Here is a 16,586-nt window from a genome sequence, read left to right as displayed (position 1 = left end):
GCTCTTAGACAATAAATGCATTCTTTATTGTCTGATGATATTATTATTCCTTTAATATTACATTGGGCTGGATCCTGTAGTCCTGGTCCAATAACAGTGCTTTTCCCCAATGCTAGAAGCCTTCCCCTGATGCAAGAGGCAGAGGAGGATAGCTGCTGCAGCACAGTGGTTAAATGGTAGGGCTGCGAATCAGCACTGTGCTGGTTCGACTCTCACTGCTGCCATGAACTCCACAGGTGGCCTCGGGTGAGCCATTCTTCTCAGCCCAACCCCCCAGCTGTATTTGGGGATAATAATACACTGGCTTTGTTCTCCACTCTGAGTGTAGCACTAATCTGTCCAGAAGGATGGTATCTAAATGCTATTATTATTATTACTATTATTATTATTATTATTATTCAAATTACACGCAACTCAATCAATAATAAATAAAGATCACATGTTATCATTGATTGGCCTTACTAAGCGGATACAAGTTTCTACCAGAGACCTAAGTATCAGCTAGGTATCATTATTATTATTATTGTTGTTGTTGTTGTTGTTGTTGTTGTCGTCGTCGTCGTCGTCCCTGGCACTGAGGGACAGCACCCCATTAAATCTGTAGGATCCAACCCAGTATTATTAATTTCTAGAGCACTTAATTTTTATTTACTTCATTTACACTCCACCTTTCACCCCAGTGGGACCCTAAGTTAGGTTACGTAATTCTCCTCGCCTATATTTTATCCTCACAACAACCCTGTGAGGTAGGTGAGGCTGAGAGGGTATGACTGGCCCAAGGTCACCCAGCAAGCTTCTGTGGCAGAACAGGGATTCGAGCCTGGGTCTCCCAGATCCTAGTCTGACACTCTAACCACTACATCATGCTGGCTCCAATCTACCTATTGACGAACAGGGTTGTTTCGTTTTGCTTCTGTGCTGCAATTGAGATGGCTTACCCATTCTGCTTTTTTCCCCCTCCGCTCTACACAGATGTCTCCCCGATCGTGGCCGGCCTGATCGGCGCCACCGTCTTAGTGGTGTCCGTCTCTGTGACTGTGTTTGTATGGACGTGCTGTCACCAGCAATCGGATAAAAAGCACAAGACTCCCCCTTACAAGTTCATACACATGCTGAAGGGGATCAGCATCTACCCGGAGACCCTGAGCAACAAGAAGAAAATCCTACGGATCCGGCGAGACAAGACGGGCGCTGCCATGAAAGATGGGAGAGGGAACCTTTTGGTGGATGCCGTGGAAGCCGGGCTCACGAGCTCTGACAAAACCCTCAACGAGCTGAATGCTGCAACCCCTTGCGTCAGCCAGCTCCCGATCAAAGTCGACTATGGAGAAGAACTGAGTCCGGATCAAAGCATCACCCCCGCAGGCAGCAAGCCGTCCTCCCCATCGTCCCCCGAAGAGGACGTCATGTTGGGGACGCTGACTTTTTCCGTGGACTACAACTTCCCCAAGAAGGCTCTGGTCGTGACCATTCAAGAAGCCCATGGATTGCCAGTTATGGACGAGCAAAACCAGGGCTCCGACCCTTACATCAAGATGACAATCCTGCCGGACAAGAGACACCGAGTGAAGACGCGTGTCCTTCGCAAGACCTTGGACCCTGTCTTCGACGAGACCTTCACCTTTTATGGGATCCCCTACAGCCAACTTCAGGACTTGGTCCTTCATTTCCTAGTCCTTAGTTTTGATCGTTTTTCTCGAGATGATGTCATCGGAGAAGTCATGGTGCCACTAGCCGGGGTGGACCCAAGCACTGGAAAGGTCCACTTAACCAGGGAGATAATCAAAAGGAACATACAGGTAAGGTGGGGATGGTGCTGTAGTCTGCATGCAGAAGGTCTCAGGTTCAAGCCCCTCATGTCTCCATGTAAAGGGATATCAAGTAACAAGCCCCTGGGGAAAGGCCTCTGCTACCTTGTAAAACTACTGCCAGCCAGCATCTATGAAACCAGGCCAAATGCACCAATGGTCCAGTTAAGTGTAAGGGGAGGAGATGTGGCTGACTGGGTAGAGCCTCTGCTTGGCGTGGAGAAAGTCCCAGGTTCAATACCTGGTAGCATCTCCAGGTGAAAGGCTCAGGTGATGTGAAAGACCTCTGCCTGAGACCTGCAGAGCAGCTGCCCATCAGAGTAGACTGGCAATGTTAGAATTCCTTCCTTGTCTAATTTTCATCTTGCCCTTCCTCCAAGAATTGGAGGCTTATGTGGATGTTCCTCTCCTGAATTTTATCTTCACAACACAATACTGAGTCAAACTGAGCCAGCACAATATAATTTCTTTAGTAACATCCAGAACTGCAACAACTTTCTGTTTCCAGAATAGAAGTAACACAGAATGAAAGGAACACAAAAATATTTACATACAGAGTTCAAAATAGAGTGCTAAGAGCCACAGTTAAACTGTGGTTGTTTGAATGCAGGCCACTCACCTACCTGTGGTTTGCTCAGCTCTATCAAGCCCAAATTTGAAACCATGGTTTGACATCGGTCCATCACCTACCATTTAATTCAGTAGGGTTTTGCATGATGCAAAAGTTGAAGGCCTGGCTTGTTTCCCAGAAAAAACTCTCACAGACTCCTCTGCCTGTCCAGAGCAAAATAATCTTTTGTTGAAACAAACCAGGGTTTGAGTGATTGTCCACAAGGCAAGTGTAGAGAGTTTCTCTACACTTATCAGGAGTTAGCTGGGAAGGATAGTTTAAAAAAACAGAGCCGGCGGCAGCAAAGTCCTTGCTATACACTGGAACTGTGTGAAGGGGCTGTGAAATGCCAGAAGGGAAACTTCAGCCCATTATAACCTCTCCAGGTCCAAGGCCAGTTCTGGAAGGCAGGCCCAGCCCATTTCCATTCCTCAGTGCCCTCGGGTGGAGATCCCACACAGTTTTAGACTGAAGAGGTGAAATTGACAGAGCCTTCGGGGAGGCAAAGATGAAATTAACAAACTCTCTGATGAATGATTTCCACCAGTTCCATCTTTTTAAACTACGTTTCCTGGCTAACATTGCGTCTCCCCACACTTGACGAACACATGCTGAGGCCCCTTGTGTAGATAGCCTCTGAGTGGAACCTTATTCTCCATGTCATGTGTGACTTAAAAGTGATATATTACCTACAAAATCCAGAAGATTCAAAAGATTTTTTTAAAAAAATAGATTCACAAAGCTGCCTTGGGCCAAGTTAGCCCATTGATCCATCCACTCCAGTATCGTCTGCTGTGACTGGCGGCTGCTTTCCAAGGTATCCAGCAGAGAAGGGTCTTTCCCAGCTCTCTTGTCTGAGATCCATTGATTGAACCTCTTCTATTGTGCTGTGGTCTCTCTCCAATAATACATCATGTTGCCATGTACTATGAGGCCAGCTGTCCAGATCAATAGTGTCTATTCTGCCTGGCCTCAGCTTTCCAGGTCGTTGGGCACAGAAAGGGTCCCCCACCCCCACCCAAGGTTGTTGAACTGAAGATGGCTGGTTTTGAACCTTCCGTTTCTGCGTACAAATCCATCATTCTACCGCTGAGCCACAGCCTCAAGATATAACATGCTGAGGTCTGAAACTTTCTGTTTTTTGTGTAATCAGAAAACAATTTGTGTGTGTGTGGAGCTACCAGAAGCAAGGAAAAAACTAACTTTGGGGGCTGCATCCTATACTTCACCCCCAGATTAGAAAGTAACAATATTCTTTGTCTCCAGATTATAATGATGCTGTTCTTTTTCTAGATGATAAAAAGGCGATCTAATGTCTTTTTATTAGGTCTGATCAAAAGAACACAAAACAATGTGCAAGCTTTTGAGTTCTCCAGGACTCTTCATCAGGTGGAGTGTTTAAAAAGGGAAAGCAGGAGAAGGGAGAAAAAGAAATTGCAGGCCACCATGTAGAGCCCACTTCCTTGCATACTGGATAGAATATCGGGCAGACTGGAAGAAAGTAGTACTGGGTGGCACTGGTATGAGGCTACAGCTCTGGCATTCTGGGACGAAGAAGGGCAGCAGTTGCCTGTAATAGTGGGTACGGTTGGGGTAAATTGCATTTTAAAAAGCCCCAAATAATACAATTGTTTTGCTAACCATTTTTGCCAATTTACACACGTTGGTCTCATTTTACATAATTTAATCCAACATTTACGATTGCTTTAATTATTCAGAGTACTTTGGCATGGACTGGGTGAGCAGCAGAGAAGCGTGCCTGTATAAGAGTTTTAAATGATTTTTTTTTCCATTTTACGTTTGGTCTGTTTCATCGCTCGAAGCCACCATAGACGTTTCTTGGATTAGGCAGAGAAGAAAACTTCTAAATAAATAAAAACCTGCCGCTTCAAGGAGATGACTCTCTGCTCTACATATTAAAAAAGAAAACCAGTAGCATCTCTGCGCTCGTAAACTCGCTGCTGTGTCTCGCCGTCAGGCTTGTGTGGTTTAATGAGTCTTGTCTAAGCAGCTGGGCTTTCCTCAGTTATGTCTTGCTTCTGCTGAAAAGATAGTCCTGTTCCAGCGAAGCTGAGAAGCTATGGGGTGTTGCCGAAAGCTAAAAGGGAAAGGATCCAGAGCACATGCCCCATTTCAGAAGTATATGGCTGCAAGGTGCAGTCTTCAGATAATAGAGACTGCCTCTCTATTCAGTGTTCATAGTCTTTTACTAGATGACGTTACTGGCAACCTGTTGCATTCCTGTGGTTTCCCTGCTGTCCTCCCATTTCTTCCCATATCCAATATGTAGTGATTTAAAAAAAACAACATAAAATGTAATCGCAACTCCCAACTGAATTGTTAATTTTCAGTTTTAGTCCATTTTATGAGCAATATAGTAATAATAATTACAAAGCCAGATTTTAAAAGATAATGAGCAATTTGTTTGACTGCAAAGTGGACAGCAGTAATTAACACACGTAGACAGAACAAAGAGGAATATTAACCATTAATTCAGGAATGTTGCAGCCACATAAGTAACTTAATTAAGAGTATACAGAAGAAAAACTGGAAACTTTACAAAACAGGAGTTATTTTTGCCAGTTGTGCAGTAGTATCTTGCCCATTGGGGACAGCCATTGCTGGGTTAGCCCTAGTATGTCAAGGCAGTGTTATACAGTGGTTAGAGTGTCATACTAGGATCTGGGAGAACTTACTCTGCCATAGAAGCTCACTGGGTGATGTTGGGCCGGTAACACACATTCAGCCTACCCTACCTCACAGGGTTGTTGTGAGGATAAAATGGAGGAGAGGAGAGTGATGTAAGCTGCTTTGGGTCCCCGTAGGGGAGAAAGATGGGGTATACATGATGAAGTAAATAAATAAGTCACGTGGAAGCATCCGAGGAGCCAGCAGAGGACAGCCGATAGGACTCATGTCCTGTAGGATAGCAGATAGCTCCTCAGGCATCAAGCCACGGACCCAGTGAAATCCAAAACCCTGTTAAGTCTTCACCACTTGGGGATGTAATGCCAGGCGCCACTGCTCCAGCAAAGTTGCGCAAGGCGTGTAAAGGGATGGCAGAACATGCCGTTGATTGGAGCAGAGCATTCCGTTGATTGGAGCAGAACATTCCGTTGACTGGAGCAGAGCATTCCGTTGATTGGAGCAGAGCATTCCGTTGACTGGAGCAGAGCATTCCGTTGATTGGAGCAGAGCATTCCGTTGACTGGAGCAGAGCATTCCGTTGATTGGAGCAGAGCATTCCGTTGATTGGAGCAGAGCATTCCGTTGGTTGGAGCAGAGCATTCCGTTGATTGGAGCAGAGCATTCCGTTGGTTGGAGCAGAACATTCCGTTGGTTGGAGCAGAGCATTCCGTTGATTGGAGCAGAGCATTCCGTTGATTGGAGCAGAGCATTCCGTTGATCTCAGATGAACAGCACAGAATTGTGCTTTCGGTCTTCTCCCAATGCCCAGGGCTGGGCCTTCTCCCGGGCTTACCCAGCCCATAGCAAGTGTCCATGACCCCGGCTCTCACCTTTCGGGCAGCCAATAGCTCCGAAGGCTGTGATGTATTGCCTGGTCTTCTTGCCGGTTGCCCTAACAGCAAGAAGACCAGGCAATACATCACCCTTATAAAATACTGAACGGCCCCTTTAAGGAGCTACCAGCTGTAGTTGGACAAGGCCAGCTAGATTCTCAGGCCAGTGGGGAGCAGGTGTAGGAGATCATGGAAGGCTATCGGGGATGTGCAAAATAAAGCCAAGTTCATACAAAGGGCCAAAAGACAGGCCAAGAAGGAGGCTTGAGGTCTTCTCTAGGCCAGGAAGCAGAGAGGAGGAAAGGAGAAGGAAGAAAAGGCTGTTAACCCTCTCCCCTCTCTGCATATGAGGCCTTTGCTGGCCCTGTTTCGTTTAGTTTATTCAATATTTAGCCTGCCCTCCTCGCAAGCAGGCTCAGCGTGGATTACAACAGCAGTAAAAACATACACAATTTTAGAGGAGTTCGCCGTGTTAGTCTGTAGTTGCAAAATAGTAAAAGAGTCCAGTAGCACCTTTAAGACTAACCTACTTATTTGTAGCATAAGCTTTCAAGAATCACAGCTCTCTCTACACAATTGTAGAAGATAATCATATATAAAACAATAATCAATAACTATGAAATGTGTGCGTTTTCTGTGCTGTCAAGTCATCTCTGACCTATAGCGACCGTATGAATGAAAAAGAGTCCCGTAGCACCTTTAAGACTAACCAATTTTATTGTAGCATAAGCTTTCGAGAATCACAGTTCTCTTTGTCAGATGCATGGAGGGCAAAAAGAAACTGGTCAGATATAGAGGAGGAGAGGGGAGGGCGGAGTAGATGCAAACAGCTCCTTCTGATATGGAGATGCAAACAGCTCCTTCTGATATGGAGATCAGTTTGTTTATGAATGAAAGACCTCAAAAACATCCTTTCATTAACAGACCTGCTCGGATCCTGCAAACTGGAGGAGGTGGCTTCCTTTATTAAGCAGGTTGAATCCAAGTATGGTCCCTAATAAACAAATAGAACAAAACTGGGACCTTGGCCAGAACCACAGAGATGGACAGAGCGGACCAAGTAATTACAGACCCCTAGATCCCCACCCCCTACACTCACACACTTTAAGAGAATGAAGCTAAATGATTGGTGGGTTCTTTCACATTCCTCACCCCGAAAGATCTGAGTTATGAATCCCAGGTTCTGTCTACTTACAAATCACTTAAAAAAAAAATCCCACCCTTTTTTCAAGGACCTGAGGGTGAAATGCATGGCTTTTTCCAGCTTCTGATTTTATCCTCCTAACAACCCTGTGAGGTAGGCTAGGTTGAGAGTGACTGGCTTGAGGTCACTCAGGGAGCTTCGGCATTGTTTAAAATGATGCCAGTCCAAAGACCCAGAAAGGCTCTTATGGTTAGGCTAAAAGGATCGGGGAGATCCAGGCTCATTTCAAACCCCTGAAGTTAATTGGGCAACCTTAGGCCAGTCACTTGTTCAACATAACCTGCTTTGCAGGGTTTGGGGCAGGATAAAATAATAATAATATTCGATTTATATACAGGACAACTTAACGCCCACTCAGAGCAGTTTACAAAGAGTGATTCTGCACACGTTGGATAATGCACTCATCCACCTCAAACGATAAAGTGCGTTGGAAGTGCATTATCCAACGTGTGTGGACTCAGCCTAAGTGTGTTGTTATTATCCTCATAACGATCACTCTGTGTGGTGGATGGGGCTGAGAGATCTCTGAGAGAGCTGTGCCTGACCCAAGGGCACCCAGCTGGTTTCAAACGGAGGAGTGGGGAATCAAACCTGGTTCTCTGGATTAGAGTCCTGCTGCTCTTATCTGCTACACCAAAGCGGCTCTTAACTGCCGCTCTTAACCACTGCACCAAAAGGAGAACCACCACATTAGGCACTTTGAACTCCTTGGAGAACACAAGGAGTTTTCACTGGCCAACCAGTTACAACAAGGTGTAGTGGCCAAGGCCTTCCCTGAGGTGGCCTGCTGGCATTGGTTTTCAAAGGTTGACTGCCTCTGAATATGGAGGCTCTTTATTCACTGTGGCTAGTAGACATTGACGGACCTCTCCTCCATGAATTTGACGATTCCCTTTTTACAGCCATCTGTGCTTGCGGCCATCACCATGTCTGCTGACAGCAAATTCCATACTTTAATTACTCATTGAGTAAAGCACTACTTGTTTTGGTTGTTCTGAGCCTCTTGCCATTCAGTGGGAGCCCCGACCACCAAGGAGTTCTGGGAAAGGGAGAAAAAGTTTCCAACAACTTTCTCCACCCCATGCATCGTTTTATGATCCTGTGTCATGTACCCCTTTAATTTTTTTTTCCCGAACTGAAAATCCTCGAGACTCTTTATTCAGCCTTTTAGAAAAGGTGGGATTTTTAAAAAATGTATGTGATGAAGAGAGCCGTGGCTCTCGAAGGCTTACGCTGCAACAAAGTTGGTTAGTCTTAAAGGTGCTACTGGACTCTTTACTATTTTGCTACTACAGACTAACATGGCTAACTCCTCTGGATCTAAAAAAATGTGATTGCTTAGACAGACAAGGAGACAGAAGGTTCAGAAGGGCCACCAGTTAAGAGGGAGGGTTGCAAATCAGCACTCTGCTGGTTCGAATCTCACTAGTGCCATGAACTTAGCAGGTGGCCTTGGGTGAGCCCCTCCACTCAGCCCCAGCTCCCCAGCTATATTGTGGGGATAATAACAACACTGTCTGTTCACTGCTCCGAATGGGGCACTAATCTGTCTAGAAGAGCAGTATATAACTGCAGTTGTTGTTGCTGTTATTAAGTATCCTGAAGATACCCGATTTTACTGGAGTTTGAAACCACACTGGAGTAGACCCTTTGTGATTCAACAGAGTGCCGGGGCAGGCAGTGCCTTGCATGACAGCTAACTCAGCACCGGGCACCGAATCTAGGACACAACAGCCCTGCCAGCCTTGGCAACCTAGCCTGCCATTCACTGGCTTAGCAGTGGCTTTGTAACATTTGGAGAGGCTTGGCTTTATTTCCACTGTATTAACTTCCTTTCCACAAAGCCAGTTTCTCTCTCTTTTTTACCCTGCCTTTTTCTTTTACTACGGACTAAGACGGATAATGCCAAGAAGTATTTAAGGCCACTGGGAAAGCATTAAGATTGTAAACAATCAAATACGAGCTCTTCTGCTTCTCTCCCGATTGTTGAACTTCTGAGGGGGCAGAACGGATATTTTTCAGTTCTGTAGACTGCTCGTTCTTGCAACGGGGGACTAATCCAGACCCTTCTGAGGGTGGAACGGAGGCAAAAACTCTCATGTGTTGACCGAGTGGCCTTGGGAGCGACTGCTTGTAATTCAGTCCCTAGCTGTAAGAAGATTACAGCAGTCTCTCTACACAAACCATGGCCGTTTTCACACGTCTTTACCCTCGCGCAAAACTCACGGAATGACAGCATCTTCATGGTTTGATTTCCCATCATGATTCCGTTTCATGAAATGATTTCTGACATCATCGCGCCACGAAACGGAATCGTGACAGGAAATCGCATCATGAAGACACCATCATTCCGTGACTTTTGCACGAGGGTAAAGACGTGTGAAAACAGCCCAGGTCAACGGACAACAAAATGGCCAGCCTTAATGAGGCACATTGGGCTTGCCACTGGGCTTGCCAGTGGAGAACTTGCTGAGAGCACCAGTAACCATAGCAGCAGCCAAAGTAAACTCAGTGTTAGGTAATGTCATCGAAGGCAGCAAGTGATGACAGCTCAATGGAGCACCCATGCTCAGTAGCAGTCTACCTTTGAATACCTGAGGACATAACAAAAGGGGAGGTACAGCAGCATCTTGCCCTGCTTCTGGGCTTTTCCCCCACTGTCAGGGGATGGCCATGGAAGAGCAGCCCCCCAAATGGCAAAAGAGCCCACCATGACAGGAGACATGGGGTCAATCTCCCATTGGGAAATGCTGGAGGCAGTGGAGGGAAAGCGAGCTCCATACATTCTGCCGCCTCCTCCAGACACCCTTTGCAATCAGCCAAGAGATCCCTGGAACCTTACTTGGGTTGCCAGTCTCCAGATAGTGCAACCAAATGGGCACACCGGTTACAAAACTGTCAACAACAGAAGAGAAAACCGGTGAAAAGAAGTAGTTCAAGTAAATACAAATGTGTATGTATTTTAAATGCTTAAAGTGCTAAAGTGCTCAAGCAAGTGCATAAGATGAACGACAAAAGAGCAATCCATATACTTTTGAATACAATGCAATACAATCTGGACCTCTAATGCACCTCTGTGAGGTGGGTGGGGCTGAGAGAGCTATGACTGGCCCAAGGCCACCCAGCTGGCTTCAAGCGGAGGAGTGGGGAATCAAACCTGGCTCTCCGGATTAGAGTCCTGCCGCTCTTAACCACTACACTATTACTGGACCCAAATCTTGCTCTTAAAAGAGAGAGAATCTGTAAATATACTTTCCTTTAGGACAGGCATAGCAAGAATTTGTCTCAGTGGGTAAAGAAGAAAGAAGAACACGAGTGCTGGAGACTGCGGAACCCATAGTGGAGTTTTTGAAGGACACAATGCTCTCCCTCTGTGTTTCCCGACTTTACTTCCTGAGGCTCCTCATGGCAGACAGAAGTGCTGACATTTGAGGAATGGACCCAATGACTTTAAGTAGTAAACAAATCGCCCAGATTGAAAAAAAAGTAAATAAACCCAGGGAAGGGGGTTCAGTTGGCTGGGCTGCTGGTGGCTGTGATTCCAAGGTTTGATTCCAAGGTTATTCCCGTCTCTTCTCAGAAATGCGTCAGCAGAGGAGAACTGCAGGTGTCCCTGTCGTACCAGCCAGTCGCCCAGCGGATGACCGTTGTGGTCCTGAAAGCCAAGCACCTGCCCAAGATGGACATCACCGGCCTCTCAGGTAGAAGCTATTTACTCCGCCTCCCATCCGCGTTTCTCTTCCGTGCCATTTCAAAGCTGGCGTCTGCGCACGCCTCTGTATATCCAAGCAAAGCAGGTTGCTTAGTAATTAGTGGCCTGCTGGCTAATCACTTAGCACTTGAATGGGATCCAGGCCTCCTTCCAGATCCCTGGAGGCCCTGGCAGCCATTCTAATGTGCACACAAGCAGAAACCGTTTCCTGTGCACTTCTGTTTGGGGTTGTTGCAATTAGGGGGTTGCCGTTGCACTAAAGGATATTCCTGTACATTCCGTAACTGGATGGGTAACGGGTAATATTTTGGCTAATGGGCTCGTTTATAAGATGTTGGGGGGAGGCCATTAAATCAGGAACAGGAGAAAAGTTTACAGAATTGTGTGCGATGTGGAAAGAGAGCATTTTCCCATTCTTCTGTAATACGAGAACTGGGAGGGGGGCAACGGGTAACCGATTCCAGACGGGTGAAGGGAAAGAATTCTTTGCACAATACATATTTCATTTATGGAACTCATGGCGACAAGGTGGAGATGATGGCCACTGGCTTAGATAGCAGTGAAAGGAGATTTGATTGACGAAAAGAGGAAGGAGTCTGTTAATGCACAATGGTTAAGTGGTTGGGTTGCAAACCATCACTCTGCAGGTTCGAATCGTGCTACTACCATGAGCTCATAACAAAAGCAACAAAACGTGACGTGCTAATGAAATAAAGACTTATCAATCACAAACCACTTATACTATTATTTCCAGAAGCAAAGAGTTATTCAATGTTTCTCAGTACACACAGTCTTCATATAGACCTATACATCAAGTGCTAGTGCATAATGATAATGATGGTATAGCCCGTGAACAATTAATCTTCCTTCAGTACGGACAATTACGAATTATTATGCAAGGTTCAAAAAAGTCCACAGGTTTAGACAGAGTACAGGTCCAGGTAATGCAGGCAGAGTAGACCATCTAACGGGCTGACCGGTTCATATAGAGGGTCCCGTTTCCTAATCTTTATCAAAGATAGTTTTCCAACTGACATTGATTCCAAAATTCATAAACTTCCATTCAAGTATACTCCCACTAAAGTCAGCTGCTGCTCTTAAAGAAGGCTGTCTTCGTCTAAACCTGTGGACTTTTTTGAACCTTGCATAATAATTTGTAATTGTCCGTACTGAAGGAAGATTAATTGTTCACAGGCTATCCCATCATTATGATGATGCACTAGCACTTTATGTATAGGTCTATATGAAGACTGTGTGTACTGAGAAACATTGAATAACTCTCTGCTTCTGGAAATAATAGTATAAGTGGTTTGTAAGTGGTTGATAAGTATTTCGTTAGCCTGTCACATTTCGTTGCTTTTGTTACTGGCCTTCGTGACTCTCCGTATTTACTTGACTACCACGAGCTCAGCAAGTGGCCTTGAATAAGCCACTCCTCTCAGATGTATGGTGGGGACAATAATTACACTGACTTTGTTCACTGCTCTGAGCGGGGTACTAATTTGTCTAGAAGAACGATATATGTGTTCTAGAAGAATATATAATCTGTCTAGAAGAAATGTCGTTATTGTTATTATTATTAATGGTTGGTAGTCCTCAAGGTCAGAGGCACATGCAAGTGAATAGTGGTTGTGGAGAGTTTTCTTTAAAGAAAAACAAGAAAGACCTCAGTTGGTGGGCTGGCTTTTCTTTCTTTTTAAATACACTAATATCCCTCTTTCTGATGCTAATGCAGGTACCCAGAGAGGGTAGCTTCAGTCTGAAAACAGTGGTTTTTATCCTGCCACTCCACTAATGGCTGTGTCTTTCTCCAGCCCAAGGAAATTTCTACCAATTTCGAGCCTTCTGTATCAGAGGAAGGTTCCTTGACCTGGAGGAAAGCTCTGCCATAAGTAGAGCAGAGCAGGATACTACGTGATACGAGTAAAACTCAACCCAAGACTGGGTCAAAAAGTAGTCAATAGTTCCCAAATTCATTTCACAAGCAAAAAGCAATTCAAAACCATAAAAAAGCAAGTTAAAACAACAGTAACAATGGATCGATCACAGCTCTTCCAGAGCTCTCTCAGCCCCATTGACGTCACGGGTGATTGTTGTGAGGATAATAACAACACACTTTGTAAACCACTCTGAGTGGGTGTTAAGTTGTCCTGAAGGCTAGTATATAAATCAAATGTTGTTATGATGTTATTATTTTTCCCTCTATCTTCGCTGATGGGGGATCTTCCCTGTAGCTAACAGAGTGCCTAGTTGTTTCCTCTTCTTCCTCAGGCCTTGGGAATGGTAACTGGGAGAAGGGACACGCTCAGCTGGAGTGGGATCCAGGCATGATGGAGGGGGTGGGTCCGATTGTTTCTTCTTCACCTCGTGGTTTCCAGGGAATTGAAATGCAGTCCCATGTGAGATGGGTATTCTGGGACAGTTCTTGCCACCTTATTACTGGGCTGTGTTATTGGCTTTCTGCTATCCTTCTCTCCGGCAGATCCCTACGTCAAGGTGAACGTATATTATGGCCGAAAGCGCATAGCCAAAAAGAAAACTCACGTCAAGAAGTGCACTTTGAATCCCGTCTTCAACGAGTCCTTCATTTACGACATTCCCGTGGATCTCCTTCCCGACATCAGCATCGAGTTTCTGGTCATCGACTTCGACCGCACCACAAAAAACGAGGTGGTGGGGCGGCTGATTCTGGGTGCGCACAGTGTCACAGCAGGCGGTGTGGAACACTGGCGGGAGGTTTGCGAGAACCCACGGAAGCAGATTGCCAAGTGGCACAGCTTGAGCGAATATTAGCAGGGTGAGCAGAGGGCGCCGAGCGCTCGTGCATACGAACACAGACTTTGACCTTTTCCCCCCCCCCGTTTTAGTCGTAGAACTTTAAAAAAAAGAAAAGTTTCCGTAAGAAGCAGCTGGTTGGTTCTCTCTAGTGATGTTAACTTTTTTTGCAGGGCACTAAAATTCTAAAAAAAAAAATCAAAACAAAAAAAGCATTAATTTTAATAATACAATATATATATATATATAAAATATATATATTACAACAGCGTAATCACACTATTGCATGCCTAACACAAAAGTTTAAAAAGCAAAAAAAAAGTTTAGTCTTAACATACTGATATCAAGGTACAGTTTTTAATACGATTTATCTGTCACTATGAAAGTCGTGTTTGTGCTGAACTATCTTGGTTGATATTCACCACAATTGGCCTATTCAGCCTCTCTCCCAAGTTAGCTTTTAAAAAAAAATGCTGGTGTTGAATTGCTGCTTCTTTTGTTCGCTCTGTTCTCCCTACGATTATTTGCAGTTTCTGTGACTTGGGTCAAACAACCCCATTGATATATACGGAATGGTTGAGACACCTGCCCCAGCTCAAAGTAAAACTGGCTGGGAAAAATGACTCGCTTGAATCGCTGCTGAAAACCGTTCGCTGTGAAACGGGCTGCCGGGATAACTCCACCGGTAGCCACCAGAGGGCAAAGACAAATAAGCCAATTACTAGGGGTGGCTCAATTTTTCCATTGCCTCACTGGGCCAGCTACAGACACAGTGTGTACCCCAGAACCTTTTGCAATGTATCAGAGGATTCTGGGATCCTTGTTTCGTAAGGGACCTGAACATGCTAAAGGCAGGCGGAGAGTTGCATGCTGTTTCTAACACAATGAGTTGTAGCACGCTCAGTAGCGGCTTTCTCTTCCCATAGGCAACAGCTAGTCATGGGGAAAACTATGTGATCGAGCCATTAAGGGAACAGAGGGTGGCTGGCAAAGTTCACAAAGATTTGCTCTGCCTGCCCCCCAAACTTGCAGTGTTGGTGGGATTTGTGTAGCTTCCTGGTCAATCACTCCAGAAGCCACAGTGGAATCATCAGTCTGTAAAATAGGGACTGAAAATATCTTACTCCAGAAAACAACTTTGTCAACTTCCAATCTTTAGCTGGCAGTATATTTTGTGCCCATGACTGGGAGTACACTCCCCCCAGACCAACTTCTGTTGGCATTGCTGCAGGCAAGGTTTTGAATGACACAGAAGCCATCATCAGGCAAAATGACAAAACTGTTCGCTGAAGATTTCTGTGTGACCTGAAAGCCTGCATGTTTCACATCAAGAATGGCTCGAGTAACAGACATTGCATCTCAGTTCTCTCCTCCTGCCCCACACACAGACCTCTTTGCATCTCCTTTCCCAAGGCCAGTAAGTCAACACCTGCCTGTACAAAACTAGTCGAACAGCAGTGCATATCCCAGTCAAGAAGAGAGACACGCAGGCTCCCCTTTGTGTGTCAGTATTCACGTCCAAGCAACTGGTTCTTATCCTGTACCCTGTACAATGTAAATACTGTATCATAGGTTTAAAAAAAAAGAATAGGGGAAATAATTTCCATGTTTACAGTCCTTGGTGGTGGAATTTTGGAGCCCTGTTTTTTAAAGACAACAAGGAGGAGCGATTGCTGCAAGGGCAGGAGGCAGTTCGTCTCAGCTGCATGTTCAGACTTCCTTTCCATCTTGAAGAGAAAAACAAAGTAGCTTTGAGAAATGGTGAGAGGTGTGGGGATAAGAGACAGGCCACCACAGCCTGATTCCCTGCTCTTGGAATGATCAAAGCTTTGTTCTTGGCAAACGCTTGTTTCGGAAGCTGGACGTAAAAAAGAGCATTTTTCAGAGAGCTGAAGAACTTTGAAAGAGGGAATTGAGATCCCTTCGCTTGATTGCGCTAACGGTGGGTCTCCTTCCTGCTGCAAGAAGCCTTCCGCTGACATAAAGCATCAGAGGAAGACTCTGTGCAGCAGGAGAGAGCCCTGGGTAGCAGCAGGCATTTGCAGGCTTCGGCCAAGGAATCCCTGCTCATCACGCTCGTGCAACTCCCATTTCCAAACAGACTGGCATTGTGGGGCAGGAGGGAACGTGCCTCTGCGGTGTCAGAAACCTCTAATGTCCATGCGACCAGAAGCATCTGCTAGCATGCGCTGTGAGGAATGACTTTGCTACTGAGTTCCTCCTTCTTTCTCTCGTCGTTGTCGTCAAAAGATACCCTGGAATCTCGTGGAAGGAGGGACTCGAGGTCTCTTGGTTATGATCCCTTTGAGAACCGTTCGCCCGCGCTTCCTCCTCCCCCAGACAGAAAAGGTTCCCGTTTCCTTTTGGTCGCCTTTCGGAATCCCCTTAATGCTAATAAAATTGCTCGGAGAAACTTTCCCGCATTGCTGTCCTCGGGGAAAGAGAGAGTATCCAAGCCTTCCCGGTTCCAAAGTTGTTCACTACGAGCTTTGTGCCACCCACACATGTGACATTCGCAGTGCAGGCGCTTTCCCTAGGGCTGGAGGTCAGTTGCCTTTTGCGTATTGCTAATGGACATAAGCAGACCCGAAGGACGACCCTCTCTGTTATGAGAGAGAGAACTTACCAGCATTCTTTGTGCGCACAGATCTAAGAGATGGGGCAGCCCACGTCCGTACCTGCATGGTTGCATACTGGACTGAGGCCCAAGAGTCTGCTTTGAAATATATCAGGCTAGGCAAATAAACAGCGGATTTGGAGTTCCACATCAGGGCCCTGCTTTGCTCTTTGTTCCAAATATCCCACTTTGTAATGCTTCCCGGCTGTTTTCACTTGTGTGCACCAAGCCACAGGCAAAGGGTTCTTTGAAATTATCTTTCCTGCTACAAAGAGCCACTGAGATTTGAGCAGGGTTCTGGTCCCCATATTTTGCACTCTGCTGCTTGCTTTTCTTTCT

General features: G+C 45.7%; 1 protein-coding gene across 1 annotated transcript; it reads left to right on the top strand.

The window, feature by feature from the left end:
* Positions 1-929: 929 nt before the first annotated feature.
* Positions 930-13,792, top strand: SYT11 (synaptotagmin 11). The gene is made up of 3 exons (XM_054973198.1): positions 930-1,799; positions 10,724-10,844; positions 13,338-13,792. The coding sequence occupies exons 1-3, from the start codon at positions 930-932 to the stop codon at positions 13,646-13,648; spliced, it is 1,302 nt and encodes a 433-aa protein (XP_054829173.1). The 3' UTR covers positions 13,649-13,792.
* Positions 13,793-16,586: the final 2,794 nt, after the last annotated feature.

Source organism: Eublepharis macularius, chromosome 1, assembly GCF_028583425.1.
Source record: "Eublepharis macularius isolate TG4126 chromosome 1, MPM_Emac_v1.0, whole genome shotgun sequence".
Classification (NCBI taxonomy): Eukaryota; Metazoa; Chordata; class Lepidosauria; order Squamata; family Eublepharidae; genus Eublepharis; species Eublepharis macularius.
Note: the sequence above shows the minus strand (reverse complement) of the source record. Positions and strands in the feature narration are given on the sequence as shown.